At 33.5% G+C, this 16,367-nt stretch overlaps 2 protein-coding genes across 2 annotated transcripts; both read left to right on the top strand.

Annotated features, from left to right (window-relative positions):
* Nucleotides 1–4,801, top strand: LOC100246202 (replication factor C subunit 2). Its single transcript, XM_002283210.5, has 7 exons — nucleotides 1–306; nucleotides 790–896; nucleotides 999–1,100; nucleotides 1,337–1,532; nucleotides 3,807–3,935; nucleotides 4,034–4,228; nucleotides 4,327–4,801. Exons 1-7 carry the CDS (start codon nucleotides 154–156, stop codon nucleotides 4,435–4,437), a joined length of 993 nt encoding a protein of 330 aa, XP_002283246.1. The 5' UTR covers nucleotides 1–153; the 3' UTR covers nucleotides 4,438–4,801.
* Nucleotides 4,802–11,164: 6,363 nt separating this feature from the next.
* LOC100241085 (RHOMBOID-like protein 2) lies at nucleotides 11,165–14,859 on the top strand. The gene is made up of 5 exons (XM_002283223.3): nucleotides 11,165–11,657; nucleotides 13,013–13,176; nucleotides 13,444–13,607; nucleotides 13,789–14,039; nucleotides 14,452–14,859. Exons 1-5 carry the CDS (start codon nucleotides 11,362–11,364, stop codon nucleotides 14,561–14,563), a joined length of 987 nt encoding a protein of 328 aa, XP_002283259.1. The 5' UTR covers nucleotides 11,165–11,361; the 3' UTR covers nucleotides 14,564–14,859.
* The last annotated feature ends 1,508 nt before the right edge of the window (nucleotides 14,860–16,367 follow it).

Raw genomic sequence — 16,367 nt, 5'->3', positions numbered from 1 at the left:
AGGCTCAGAAAGAACAATGCAAATAAGGAGGACTATTCTGCAAAATCCAAGAAAAGAAAATTAGAAAACCAGTCCCAAGATCGCCTTTTTTCCCTCCAAATTGAGGGTTTAGAATAGGGTTTTTGGAATTCTTCATCGCCTGCGAAACCAACAATGGCGTCATCGTCTTCGATGAGCAACTACGACATGCCATGGGTGGAGAAGTATAGACCCACCAAAGTAGCAGATATTGTTGGCAACGAAGATACCGTCTCTAGGCTCCAAGTCATAGCTCGCGATGGCAATATGCCAAATCTGATCTTATCGGTTAGGATTTCCTTTCAATTTAGCGCGAATTAAACCATTATTTATTTCTGTTTGTGCTTTTGTTTTTTTGTTTTTTAATTCTTACGGGTATTGTTGTCTGTGGGTGAAATTAGATTTTAGAATGAGTGGAATTGAGGAGTGGTTGTGTGGAATTTCTGAAATTAAGGGAAATGCGTTTGAATTGTCGTTGGCTTTTGTCTACTGGGAGTGGTTCAGTGTTTTTTTGGTTGTGACAAAGTAATGATCTGTTCTCCTTCCAAGAAAAGCAACGAATTAAATTTCAGATTATGTTGTTTGATTAGCATTTCAGAACTAATTTTTCTTACTTGCATGGGTTGAAGTCTGCAATTTTGGAATTTTTAATGATGATATGGCTTAACTTGTTCACATAGGTTATATATGCTTTTTTGTTTCTCTGATTAAGTCCTTCCTATAAGTACTTTGTTGTTGATGGACACTCTTCCTTCTAATTATAATTTTAAGGGCCCTCCTGGAACTGGCAAAACCACGAGTGTATTGGCTCTTGCACACGAGCTTTTGGGAGCAAATTACAGGGAGGCGGTATTAGAGTTAAATGCATCAGATGACAGGTCGGAGAAAACTCAAGTTTTTTTTAGCATTGGGCGTTTCATATATTTTTGGTGTTTTTTTTTTTCTTCTCCTTCTAAATCTTTTGTCATTGTTCCATTTAGGGGCATTGATGTAGTGAGGAACAAAATCAAGATGTTTGCTCAAAAGAAAGTAACATTGCCTTCTGGGAGTCACAAAATAGTCATATTGGATGAAGCTGACAGGTGAGTAGAAATGATAATGTTTGACAATGTTGATGTTTTAGCTGTATCACTTTGGCTTCCTCTATCCATGACCCGGAAATTATAAAAAGGACCATCTCTGTAAAATGTTATCTTCACTACTCGTTGGATTTTTTATTTTTCAATTTTCACAGTGTTTCTTTATTTACCCGGGCTTATGATGTTGTTATGTCCTTCTCCTGGGGTGTTGTTTTTTGGTTATATTGAACAAACATCAGCATGACAACTGGAGCGCAACAAGCATTGAGACGGACAATGGAAATATATTCAAATTCCACTCGCTTTGCCCTTGCGTGCAATATCTCCTCCAAAATTATTGAGCCTATTCAGAGTAGATGTGCCATTGTTCGATTTTCAAGATTATCTGATCAGGAGATCCTTGGTCGACTGATGGTGGTGGTTGAAGCAGAGAAGGTTCGACACTTTCTACTCAATACTCCATGCAATGGCACACGATGAAGGAACATAGTTGTGATTACAATATTTGTTGATTGATTGAAATATGATTATTCTATCATTTTCCAATTTGTGGGTTTGAAAACATCAATCTGTCTGGCTCTTATTGCTCTTTAAAAACCATTTAGTCACTTATAAAATGACTTGTTAACAATTTTCCTAATTGTATAATTTTCCCATGTCCTTTTGACATTCTTAGAGTGTGTTTGATAGTGTTTCTACTCGAAGTATTTTTATTGGATGTATTTATTCTAGAAGAATTTTTGGAAGGATCATCTATCAAGTGCTTTTCCAGGAAGCACTATATGTTTTTTTTCAAACTTTTTAAAAATGCTTTCTAAAATTTTCCAAACGTTTGATTTTTCTTAAAAAACGCTTTTTATGTGAGAAGTGCTTTTTAAAAACACTACCAAATGCACTCTTAGTGTACTTGCAAATAGTGTCTCCCACATCTTGTCTACTATATCACTTATGCGGTGGATCGATGTTTCAAAAGATGTTCTAGGCTTTTTCCTTTATGCATGACTCAATCAAAGCATCTCAAGTAAAAAGCTCTCTGCACTTGCACCTATTACCTAATGTAAAATACGTACTTCAGTTCCTGAAACTCACCTCAAATTTAATTGTTAGGCCCTTACATCAATTTAAAATTAGTTTGTCTCCCCAAACTGGATGCTAAAAGCCATGTTCTTTGTCGTCTTAAAATGACAATTAACTGCTTAACTCTGTTTCTGAATTTTCTTGACATGTGCTTTTGCTTTGAAGTTAGGCTGCATCAGTGTAATTTATTCACTTGCATTTTCACCTTTTAAAGCACCCAGTAGGCTTAGGGCTTAAAAAGCACTTGGAAACCATTGCAGGAATTATCACACAGTTTATTTTATGTTGCTTAAATGTCAAGCTAACTGCCCTTGACTTGTTAGTTCATATTTGATCATCCTTTTATTGAGTGCTTTTTTCTTGGCATACATTGGTTTGCGCTACTTTGGATGAGCAAACCAGCTGGGCTAGAAGATAGGTCCTCAATAGATATAATGCACAGAAGTGTCTTATACATGGGGCAGTATAAGACTTAGGCTCCCCACTAAGCTAATCAGAGGGGTGATAGGTTCACAAAGTTCTGCTTTTACAAACAGCGACAGGTAGGACTATGGTGGGCCAATAGGCTCTTACTCACTTGTTTCTTTACAAAGAAAAATGCCATGGAAAGAGTGGTAGCTTTCTACAATGAAAGATGAAACTCCCTGTATGACATTATTTGATATTGATGCAAAATACTTTGCTAGAAGTTTTCATGGATTTTCTGGTGGAGCATCATGACTCCAGTTATCAAACCTAGGCTTTTCAAGCTTTTGGGTGTTTCTTTAGGTCCTTAGGCTTTTTCAATTTGATCCTTTCCTGGTTCAGTCTTCCCAGTTGCATGACTAAATTTCAGTACTGTAGCTGTTCAATTTCACATACAATTACAGATGAACATTCTGGCAAAACCAAAATTCTTGCTGGCTTTTAGTTGGCCATTGTATCTTATCTTGAAATGTTCAGGTAATCACATGCCTCTTTTAGGCTGTAAAAGGGATGGGCCTCTGCCTTGATTAGACTGTTGATGGGAGAACTATCCTGTCTTTGTTGAATTATAGTCTCTACCAATGTTTGATGTACAAACCATTTTTAGCAATTAGATGGGATATTACATCATGTGGTATGACAACTCATGCTGTCTGTTCTGCTTATCACTGCATTTTTGGCATTGTGCTAACCATAACAAACAGCCAAATCCCTTTGAAGTTTGTTGGCCTAGATAGGCTCAGCTTACTTGTCCTTTCCCTTCCCTCATTAGAAAAATTTTATAATTCAATAAAGGAAAAAGAATAAGAAGGAAACACCCTGGTCTGCAGATCAAAATAATTGGACAAACCTCTCTTGGTTTGTCCTTGGCTCCTTTTCATCCAATCGGATTTAGCGTTTAGCCCATAGAAGGTTGTGATACATCTCGATCGAGTCCAAGGTTATGCAGCCTTTGACTTTGACTATCAATACATTATTGTTCTTATAAATTTCTTGGTTGTTGAATGCAAATTGATGGTGGGTGCTCCATATTTGCTTTGCATGGGTTCCTTCCAATTTATTTGTAAATTGTCATCTAATTTCTTTGGCATTGCCTTGAAATCTATTACACTACCGATCATAAATTGGTGAAAATATATAACTAATTGGTGTTTTTAAACAATGAAGGTTCCTTTTGTCCCGGAAGGTCTTGAAGCAATCATCTTTACTGCTGATGGTGATATGAGGCAAGCATTAAATAACTTGCAAGCTACATACAGCGGATTCCGGTTTGTCAACCAAGAAAATGTTTTTAAGGTTGCACACTCACAACCTGGGAATACACCTAGCATTTTTAATTAAAATTTTGTAAAATCACTGTCCCCTCTGCACTGTTAATCTTTTTGGGCTTTCAGGTCTGTGACCAACCTCATCCTTTGCATGTGAAGAATATGGTCCGTAATGTACTTGAGGGGAAATTTGATGATGCTTGTTATGGATTGAAGCAGCTGTATGATCTTGGTTATTCCCCCACTGACATAATCACAACCCTTTTCCGAATCATTAAAAATTATGACATGGCTGAATACCTGAAATTAGAATTCATGAAGGTATGTCTACTGTTATCAGGTCTAATGGTTCTTTGCTATATCTCTCAATAAATTTTATCTTTGAAATGGTTTTTAATTTTACCCTTCTGAGGCTGCAGGAAACTGGCTTCGCCCATATGAGAATCTGTGATGGAGTTGGTTCGTATCTTCAGCTATGCGGTCTCCTTGCCAAGCTTGCTGTTGTTAGGGAAACAGCAAAAGCATTTTGAGGAGCTGGGAACTGGAAATGGAAACTGCAATCTTTCTGCCTCTTCCACTGGTGATAAATATTAGCTAACAGTTTTTTATGTCTAGCTTCATGCATTGTTTGTTAGGAGAAACCGAAAGTACCCGTATGAATCAAAAACATGTTTAACTTGTATTTATACCACAATGATCACCAGGGGTTGGGCTTATTTTTAGTTCAATGATGGGGTTGCTTCATTATCATCACAACTGAGAAATAGGGTTAATCCATAGATATAAGGAAGCTGCTAATGTGATCATGTATGCAGAATACTGACTTTGTCCCTTGACAACCGTGAGTGCTGCTTACTGATATAATATATTGCTCAAACAACCTTTTGTCCTTGAGTGATTCTATCTATGCTTGAATTTGTGGCAAAACCCACTAGCAACCTTTCTTTATACAGTCAATTAACTGTGCATTATCTATTTGTTACCAGTTCAACCCAAGAACTAAATTCTTGCGTTGTATGATTGGGTCATAATCTTGTGGTGTTAGATGTCAGGCTTGTAGGCCATGTTTGGGTGTGCTTTTTGAAAGCCAAACTCTTTTTTAAATTCTATAATAGCTTTCAGGTATATTTGACTAATTTATAACCTACAGTAAAAAATAAAAATAAAAGAAGCCTGACAAGCAACACAAGTATTATTTCTTATCAAAGTTCTCTTTTCTTTTTTTAAGCTCCAATGTTACCTTAATAGTTTTAGCTTTAGCTTTCAAAGAAACTATTTCAAATAAGACTTTAAGTTTGTCAATATTTAAGTCATAATTTTGTTACGATGAAAGTTTGATTAAAGAAGAGAGAGTTTTCATACTAAGGTCTATGGTAAAATCATCCTCACGATCCAAAAATTCTGGTTGGGTTGAGCCTTAATGAAGTAAACATGCCATAGAATTCTGGTAAACCCTTAACCTAACCAATAGATTAGTCAATCCAATATGCATTGCACGTTTCCTGGTCCTGGGTGTGAAAGGACAGAAGAAATGAAAAGCAAAGCCAGCTAGAGATCATTGGTAGATTGAATGCGGTGGCTTTCAAAACAGATGACTGCACACCCACCAAAATCTCATGCTTTCTTAGACTTGAATGCATCAATTTTAATTTTTTTTTTATCTCTAAAAGCCAATTCCCACGTGAATAGAAATATCACATTCACACCATCTCCTGTCCAGAAATGGGATGACGGTGGAACCATAGCTTACATGCTAAATCGTAGTTTAGTAAATGTAAAATACTTCAATTTAATTTAAGAATGAATTCTATTGCTGTCTCAAAAAGGGGGATTAGTGGTTGGAGAGGTGGTAACCACTGCCAACTAATGCAATCACATATCAAGAATAGCCAAAAACACATATTAAGAAGGATTTTCTTTTTATATTACTCTGCTACTCTATTTTTATTTATATTTTTCATAATATATTTTTAAATATTACTAAAAAAAGTATAAAAATTAATAAAGTTTTGAGATGATGATCATACTTCTATTATAAATATGGGGGGAATGGAGAAGAAACATGGTCTCTGTTGGGAGTTTTGGATTTCTTTGTTTCCTATCCCTGGATTTTTATTAGGTACAAGCAATCTTCTTAAGACTTTTCTAGATCCTAATAATGGAAGCACTGATAACATTAATTTTTTTTTTAAAATCTAGAAAATAAGTCTAGTGTGCTTACTTTAGATTTGAATGTTCTTATATCAATTTCTTTTGATGATGATATATGCCAAATCCACTATAGTTATAAATCTTGCAAACCCACTAATCTTCCAACTAATGACTCATCATTGAGTCTTAACACTAAGATGGTAGAAATCTTTGGGAGGATGGAAACTATAGGAGAAAGTGAATAAAAGAAATTTGAAGCTCTAACCCTTAAATGAGTAATTTATAAGCTTCTTATGAACTGAAGTAACATGAATCCACCTTGGCCTTGAATCACTTAATTTAGTCTAAAAAGGTCTTAATTGTTTAATTAGTCCAATTAAACTTCAATTAATCAATTAACCAAATCTAGAGAGATGTTTCACTAACCCCTGTGCAATCTTGTGTATTTTTTAAAATGCCTTTATGCACATAAGTCAACTAAGAACTAATCAAACCCTCGTAAAACCATGTCATCAAGGAATATGAGTTCGAGCGGAAACCACTATAAACCACAAGATGGTATTAGTTTCCTCAAAATCTAATTCTGAAATTGACTCAATATCTTATTACAAAGAGTCAATTGCACTCCAGTACCTTATGTAATTATAATAAGACACAAGGTGCTCGAGCTTATGACCTACTATCCACTATATATAGTTTCCCTATGGACTGACATTTATAATCTAATAAGGTGAATGTTATCAACTTATCAAGATTACTTTTGTCATTCTTGAATTACAAATTCTTCTATTATGTGATCAACCAATATGTCTTAACTCATAAAGAGCTTATATTAAGTTTCACTTAAGGAACTACTATAACCTTAGTTTAGCTGAATATACTTTCTTTGAACATCCTAAGGGATACATTGTTTTAAAGTCTATGAAATATCATGGTGTCTCTATCGAGAATACCAATTGCTATTGACTTCCATTAATAGTGATCCAATCCATAAGAAATATATGATTACATTATGATCTTACCCATAGGATAAAGTCCCTACAAACTTTGTCATGAGCTAAGTATTCTCTTAAGGTTGAGACATCATACAATATAGTAGCTTGGTGAAGTCTTGACTCGTCATAAGTCCCATCTAATGTGTAATTAATACACATCAATGCACTCACTATGGGAACCCAATTTTGATGGCTAAGACTAGTCATCCATTCAATTAAGATGTAATGCACTATAGTCTCAAATGTATTGTCTAAGTTCACAAATCTGTTGTGAATAAATCATCTATCTATAAGAAACTCATGATTTGGATATTTCGTGTAACTCTTAATACACCTAAGTTATGTATAATGTAAAAGATGTCAGGTTAAAATACTCATATAATGCATGGAATATAATAGATAAAAGTGAAACTATAATTATTAAATAAATAATAAATCCAAATTTATTACATCATGTTATACTTTTAAAGGCTCTAGTCTAACTGTCTTAACATATGATCTATGAGATAATAAGTTGAGTCATAAAAAACATTACTTTTGAATGTTGAGAAAAAAACGTTAATATGAGATTGAAAATTGAAGAATCTCTCTTCAACTAGATGAGGAAAAATATCTTGAATGAATCCAAAAAAAAGCCATTATTTTTTAAACAAGCTATGAAAAAAGGACTTAAGAAAATTAAAACGAAAATGAATAAATTGGGAATGTTCAAAATTTCTATTATAAAAAGTGTTATATCATACATTAATCAATGCAATCCTAGTAACAAAGAATTTAGGGAAAAAAAACTTAAGAAAAGCTTTTTTCTAGAAAACCATCTTGTTTCCAATATTTTTGAGACAACACTTTAACAATAATAAGAATGATTACTTTATTTTGGAGCTATTCTATATCTAGTTAAAATAAGATTCTTCTACTTTCAATGCCATGTTAAAACTACTCTTCAACATTCACAGTTGATGCTTTTTATGACTTAGCTTATAATCTAATGGATCATATGTTAGAGATTATACTTGTAGATTGTCCCCTTTTTATTCTCTCCATATTTGGGCGAAGAATTCAAGATTAAATGAATACTTCGTAAGAAGACACTTTTGTTAAAAACATTTTGAGTGCATCAAAACTAGTCTCTTCGTTGGATAAGAGAAGGAAACAATTCAGCGGTTTAACCAAGAGGCATCATCCAATTCGGCCTCCTCATGGATCATCCGATTCCACCAGCCTCGGTATGAAAGGATTGAAGAAATGAAAATCTCGAGTCGGCCACTGGGCATTGGCAGATTAAATGCAGTGGCTTTGAAAACAGATGACTAGACACCCACCAACCTCATTGTTCCTTAGACTTGAATGCTTTCATCTGATCCCTTGAACCAACAATTCCAATGTTTCAACTTTCAGATTCATCATCAAATCCATTTAGAAATATCATGCCTATCACCTATCCAGAAATGGGACGGTAGCAGACACTTAGCTTATATACTAAATAGTAATTTTTCCAAATGTATACTACTTTAATTTAATTTAAGAATGAATTCTATTGGTTGCTCGAAAAGGGTATTAGTGGTTGCAGAGTTTACCAACCGCTGCTATTTAACACTATCACATATTAAGAATGGTGTAGAATTCACATTTTCCACTTTCACCCTCTTTTCCAAAAATACTTATCAAGAATTTAAAATAAGTTAGTCTACTCCTCTTTTTATTTAAATTTTTTAAAATAAAAAAATTAAATAAATATATATATATAGGTAGGTGTAGGTCTAGTCTATCCGAAAAAAGAATAATATACAATATATTTTATCAGACTTTATTTTTTCGTTAATAAGTTTTAAATAAATGAATTAAGGAAGTGAGCTCTTTCAACAAGTCGAGTCTTCAAACAGTGCTTTTAAGTTTTTCTAGACCGGTATAAGTTGTTGTCCTTACTAAAAATGTATAGACTCCTATGATTCATTTATATTATGGTAGGTATTTATCGTCCAATGAGGAAATTTCCTCCCGACGAATGTGTTAAGATATTATATGCAAATATTTAGTTTATAAAATGAATAAAAAAAATAAAAAATATATATATTATTTTTAATGTTTAATATTTGTTTAAAATAAATATTATATTGTACTTTAATATTTGTTAAAAATATAAACTTTTTTTAATAATTTAAAATTCAGTGAATAATTAATTAATTATTAATAATATTCATCATTAAAATGTTTATAATTTATAAATAAAAATATTATATTATTTAATATATAATTTTTTTTATGTATCAAACAATTATTATTTTATATATATTTTTAATTTTTTTAACTATAAATTATATTTTTTTAATCAAAATTACTTATTTTGTAAAATAAGTGATAAAAAAATAATAAATTTATGATATATGATAGATATTCTATCCCATTTTCAATAATATAAATATATATATTATCATATTTGATGTTATACACTTATATCCTATCTTTCAATAAATATGATACTGAAATTAATTGAATGGACCCAAAAAAAATTATTAATTGGAAAAAATAAAATGCAAGGCCGGACGTCAATGTCAAAACGCAAGGTGGGATGAGTGGAGAAGACACATCACCACGTGGCTAAGAAAGAAGGACAGGCAGTGGCTTCTAAGCAAAACCTCTCAACCAAAGCTGCCAGCCTGTCATCTCACGTAACCGTGGATATTCCGCGGTGCTTCTACGCGCTTACACGCCTGCACTTCCCAAACGCGTCGCACCTCTTCATTGGGGTTGTTACCCATTTACCCTTACCCACCACCCCTTCCCAACTTACTAAAATACCCTCATCAATTTCTTTTATATTTATTTTCACATTTAAACCATTATTTTGCTTTCCAAGAAAAAGGTCAAAAAGTTAATTGCAAAAATAAATAAAAAAAATTAAATTGAGGTTGAAGTTAAGCCCTTGTAGGGATAATTACAATCAAGAAGATTAAAATAATTATCTAATTACATTTAAAAAAAATTGTATTAAATTTTCTTTAGGAATGTTTTTATTTTGAAACTTTTTTGATTGAAGTATTTTTTTAGGAATATAATTTTTTTTTCAAAATAAATATAAGCACTTTTTAATTTTTTAAAATTTGAAAATTAATTTAACGTTTTTCATAAAAACACTAATATGCTTGATAGTAATTTTAGAAAACACTTCTGATCTCTTTGACATTTAAATTTTTGTTCGGTTTTTCAATGGCATTGGAAAAATAAAAAGGAAAGATTTGTGACAACAATGTTGGCAATGCAATTGTGGTCAAAATTGACTTGAGGAAAGATTGGTGATGAACATGTGGTGTGAAACTTGACTTGGTTGATATAGAGAACTACACCAATGGAAGTTGGGAGTTGTTAAATGTCCTTTCACATACAAATTCTTTGCTTCATACAACTTGAATATCATATACACACAAAAAAGTGTACTTTCTTTTTTCAAACCATCTACATTTTGCCATCAGTCCATAAAACAGAATACGTGTATTTTATAATTGACAACAACATCCTGGTCCAACCCTCTCAATGTCCTCATCACCAATTTCCAAGCCACCATTCAATCTGCCCAAAAAGGAAGAGACAATTGCCATAGTTTACATCTCCAATGTAGCCATCATAAGAAAAGGTCCAAATGAAAAGCCAATTCACCACCCAAAAGAAATGCCCCCAAGTTGAAATTATTTAATATTAATTCCACGTGGCACAAACCTCAAACACATCACTCATTTTGCCCTTCAGACTTGAAACCGTGTGGGCCCATTGCCCTCTTCTAAAAGACATGAAAATGGGAGTTTGTCCATTTTAATAACTGAAATAATTAGAAAATCATAAATAAATAATTTTATTTCTTTTACGAGGGAGATTTTGGGTATTATGTAAATGATTTTTTTATTATTTATTGTAATGTGATTAATATGAATTTAAAAGAAATCGATAATTATATATAAAGAGTCCAATAACCGAATTTATGTGAAATAAAAATAAAATAATTATTGAATAGATAAGAAAGAGAAAGGGTAAAGAGGTAATTTGAGGTGGTCTTATCGTCTGCGTTGGAAGCCTACAGGGGTGCGTATATCACACCATCACCATGCTTTTTCAACGGTTAAATCTGCAACCCCACAAATTTTCTCTCTATTTCGTCTGAAACTTCCATTCATTGAAGCCTTCACCGATTCACTTCCAAGCTACTTCTTAATTCACAATCCTTTTTCTCTATTTAAATACATTATCTCTGGTAGATTTAAGCTCAATACAGCGATTGCGGAGCCAGTTTTTTTTAGAGAGAAAAAGAGGGGAAAAATGGCGAATGAAGATCTGGAGAGGGGAGGTGGAATGAAGAACAGGGGCAACAACGGCCACCCGCCGGGCTACTACTCCTCTACGTACTATGCGGAGGCTTCCGAGACTCACTGGACTTCGTGGTTGATTCCCATGTTTGTTGTAGCGAATGTCGCTGTTTTTGTGGTGGTCATGTATGTCAATGACTGCCCTAAGAAGAATACCGGGATCGAGGGGGCTTGTGTTGCTAAGTTTCTTCGGAGGCTCTCGTTTCAGCCTCTCAGGGAGAACCCTCTCTTTGGCCCCTCGTCTTCTACGTGAGTTTTCTGCAATACCCATTTCCTAATTTGTTTTTGCTTTGGATTGGTTCATTGATTTGGTGTTTTGTGAATGGGTTTTGGCATTTATGGGTTTCGTTAGATTTTTTTTTTTTTGAAATTTCTTGTTGGTTTATGTTGAACTGATTTTTGGGTTTGTTCTGCATGAGTTTTGGCTTCATGGTTTTCCGAAAAATTTCCTTTCTGTAAGGTTGTCCTTGGAAAATTTAGTTTGATTTGATTGTGGCATTCCATGCTATATGCTTGGAACGAGTCTCAATTTCTGCTATTGCTTGTTCTGTATTTACTCGGGTTGACTTCAAGTATATGATTGGGAGAATGAGTTCATTTTTTCTGTGAAAATTTTTGGCATCTAGTTAAGAAAATCTTCGTGCAGGTCGGTCTTCTTATTCAGTTTCGTGTTAGTGTGTGTCTTTGTAGAAACACCCACCTTATGTGTTAATCTGCTTAGACTGATTCTTGTTGACCTGTATAAAATCCTTTGGTCAATTTCAAAACTCTTCATAGTTCATGGTTAAAATCATACTGATTTTCTATACCCTTGGAATTCTAATGAGATCCATAAGTTGGTGGGTCTAATTATTAGATTGTAATTACAGGCAAAGTGGGAGAAAAAATGGAGCGTACTAGAGATGAGACTGACCACTTTCTTTTTATGTTTTGGTTCTCTCTGTTGGTTTTCATCTTCTTGTATTACGAAATTTTTGGTTGATAAATCTTATTGTTCATGTTGGATCATTTTTCTCTGGAGAATTGAGGCAGGCTGAAGTTATTAGATATTCAATCCAAGCCATCAAAACTCAATAGGAGGCTTCATTTCCTACCCTTCCTGGCTTTAAGCTTGTTGAAGTTTGACAAGAATGATCTTTATCTGGAAAACCATGAGAGCCATCATCAGACCTTCTGTTGGGCTGTTGTAATTGGTAATCCTGTTGGTGCTCAAAAGTTTGAATACATTGAGCATGAAGACAATCTTATAAAATTGCTAGTTGTTATAAAAAATTGAGGTCATGTCATGATTATCATAATTTCTTGGTCAAAGATTGTTAAATCATTTTGTGACAGATTGAGTAGAAAGTATATGCCAGTTATGCATATTAATCATTGACCACTTCAGTGTAGTTTTTTTGCTGGGAAGGAGAGATGTGAATATATAAGTTTGAGTTGAAAAAAAGCAGCTCATAGTTTGGTTTTCCTTCTGCTTGTTTTCTGTTGTTTTTTTCTTTCCCCCTCTGTTCGAATTTTGATTACGTCTGATTGTTTATCTTTAGAAAAAACAGGCATACTAGAACTCATTTTTATCGATTCTTAATTTTTGTTCTACCCTTGTGCAGATTGGAAAAACTGGGAGGTCTTGAGTGGAACAAGGTAGTTTATGGGGATCAAGGATGGAGACTGGTCACTTGTATCTGGTTACATGCAGGTGTTATACATCTGCTCGCAAACATGTTGAGCTTAGTCTTTATTGGGATTCGCCTCGAGCAACAATTTGGATTTGGTATGTGGTGTTGTTCTTTCCTGCTGCTGGAGTATTTCTGCTTATCCCTATTTTGAATTAATGAAATTGTAGGATTGCCTATATTTGCATGCCAAAAAAATTTATACATGGACTTGACTTAGGTGGTTAGGCAATGATGATAAAGCGGCGTTTTAATATACTAATGACATGGAGCTTTTCTGATATTGTGTTTTATTGTCTTGAATATTTTGTTATGACTTTATGTATCCTAACATTTTTCTTTTATTTCGGGGATATAACCTGCAGTGCGTATTGGAATAATCTACTTGGTGTCTGGATTTGGTGGGAGCATTCTCTCTTCCCTTTTCATTCAACACAATATCTCTGTGGGTGCGTCTGGTGCTCTGTTTGGACTTCTTGGAGCAATGCTTTCAGAGCTTATTACCAACTGGAGTATTTATACCAACAAGGTGACTGCTGCTAATCCTTGATTTACCTTTTTTTTTCCTTTTGTGTGTGTAGTTGGGGTGGGGGAGATGTTTTTCACTCAAGTTGTTGCTCTAATTATTAATTTGATTTTGAGGCAGGAAGTTTGAAGAAGATTGTTTAGATTCTTGGCATTTAACCTTTCCTCCTTTCTTGCTTTTGTAGGCTGCAGCTCTGTTCACACTTGTCGTGATCATTGCCATTAATTTAGCAGTTGGAATTCTTCCTCATGTTGACAATTTTGCCCACATTGGAGGATTCTTGACGGGATTCCTCCTTGGCTTCATGTTGTTGCTCCGACCCCAGTTTGGGTGGGTGAAGCGCCAGCATCGTCCAGCTGATGCCCGTGTCAAATCCAAGCACAAGGTTTATCAATACGCGTTCTGGTTGGTTGCGATGGCTTTACTGATTGTCGGGTGAGTTCTGCACTAAACCCTAATTTAACATCTGGCATCCCATGGAAATAAATTTTCCACCCATCTCCTTCAACACTAGAAGGCACAATCCATCTTTCAGATAGTGCCAACAGATATAAAAGAGACAAAGTAATTGTAAAATTCTGAGCATCACAAAAAAAATTGAATACAATATGAAAGATAGATTCATCTCAAATGATGTGAAAAATAAAATTTACCATTTCAGGTGTTACTTAAAACATGAAAAGAACAATATCATTTGTCCAAGAGAATGATGTGCCCTAAAAATTGTTTGCCATTTGCTTATCTTTAGTTTGTATTATTTCCAGTAGTGAGTTTAACTCTGTAGATTACTGATTACGAATTGCTTGGACACAATCTAATTTGCAATCTCTTCTGTTAAACCCTACAGATTTACTGTTGGGTTGGTGATGCTGTTCAGAGGAGAGAATGGAAATGATCATTGTAGCTGGTGTCATTACTTAAGCTGTGTGCCTACCTCTAAATGGAAATGTGACAACTGATGGAACAGAACAGTTTTCAACATCTTACTAATTTCACACTTGTGTGTCTTCCTTCGTCAGCTTCCTTCCTTCATTCTTTTCTTGTTTTATTTTTATATTTTTTAATTTTTTTCACACTGGTGTGCTTTCTTGCGTGTAAATTCATAGTTCCTGATATTTAAAGTATATTTCTGTAGTTGTCTTTGGACAGAAAGGAAGTGTTGTTTTCTTGGATTCACATGGGAATTTTTTCCCATCATATGGACACTGACCTAGTGATTACAGACAATAAAGTTATTTCAATGTATTTCAATTTAGCTGGGTGCTTACATTAATTCACAGAGAATAAGGCTAAGCCCAACTTATTCTAAGTTCTAACATCCATTGATAAATCCAACATTGAAATGAAGGGCAAAATTCGGGTAACAAAATTTGATATGATTTGTCAATAAAACTTGATATGTTTTTCACGCCCACACGAATTTGATACATATTCAATAGTGGTGTTGATTAACGTAATTATAATCATAACCTATTTAACTCATTGACTCGTAACCTCTTTTGAGTGAAGGAAGACTAGGGCTTTGTATTAAAATTTGATTTTAAATAAATAGTTTAATTGAATCATAAACATGTTAGGTTGGGAGAAGATTAATTATATTGGCTTAAATAAGATTTAGTTTAACTGCTATTTATTTAATAATTAGATCGTATTTGTGTCATATTTGAATTAACCTATTTAGTCGAATGTTTAAGTTTTGACATAATGCAAACACGATGCACTATCATGAATTGTCTCTGCAAAACTGGGAGAGGAAGTGAAGGGACCCCTACTAGAACTACTGGCCCCTGATGCTGCTGGATGGAATTGAGGGCTATCAATAGCAGTGCAGAAATGCCTTCCTCTACCTCCTGATAGAATCTCAAAGGGCACGAAGATTGACTTCAGAAGAGGCTGGACTGGGAATTGTTTGATGGGTGGTTGAACATTTCCAAATGGAAAAGCCATAACCATCTAAATCCCATGACAGAATAAAGAGAAGATATTACTACACAAATGGACTCTCCCATCTCGTGCATGCATCAATAGCCCCACATATCAACAAATTCCATAGAATCAGCTCTTCCCTCATGCTTTTCTTCATTTTCGCGAAGCATGCATAAAATCTTTTAATTCTAAATTGAAAATGGTTTTTAAAAAGTAATTTTATAATGTTTTCTAAAATAAAAGTGTAATTTAGAATGCTATGTATTTTCAAATATTTCTTAAAAATATCTTTTATTTGTATTACTTTATTTTCAATTATTTCTCATATTTATACTATTATTTTTTTAAAAACCCTGAAAAAATTGAAAATAATTAAAATATATTCTCAAGAAAATCTTGGTTAGAGTATCTCCATGCTACAAAGCCATGACCAAATAAGGTACTATTGCCTAAAAAACATTTTTACTGACAATATTAGAGCTACTTATAATTGTTTGTTAATAAAAAAATATTAATCACCGTATTATTAGAAAATACTCTCAATAGGAAAAAGATTCAAATGAAACTTGAAGTAAAGGAAAATATGAAATTAATAAAACCTACTACAAAGTTAGGACCTCTTTGATTGCTGTTTTTGAAAATTGTTTTGAAATTTTTAAGAACAGTTTTTTGTGTTTAAAAAAAAAAAAAAAATTGTGTTGGGAACTGAATTCTGGAAAACAGTTTTTGTTCTAAAAAACAAAAAAGATATATTTGGTTGAATTAATAAAAAAAATTTAAGATAAGTAAAACAAAAAACATGTTTGAAAGTTTTTTTTAATTAATAAAGTGTTTTAT

Source organism: Vitis vinifera, chromosome 2 (assembly GCF_030704535.1).
Source record: "Vitis vinifera cultivar Pinot Noir 40024 chromosome 2, ASM3070453v1".
In the NCBI taxonomy this organism is placed as follows: Eukaryota; Viridiplantae; Streptophyta; class Magnoliopsida; order Vitales; family Vitaceae; genus Vitis; species Vitis vinifera.
This window is presented reverse-complemented; position numbering and strand designations above follow the sequence as displayed.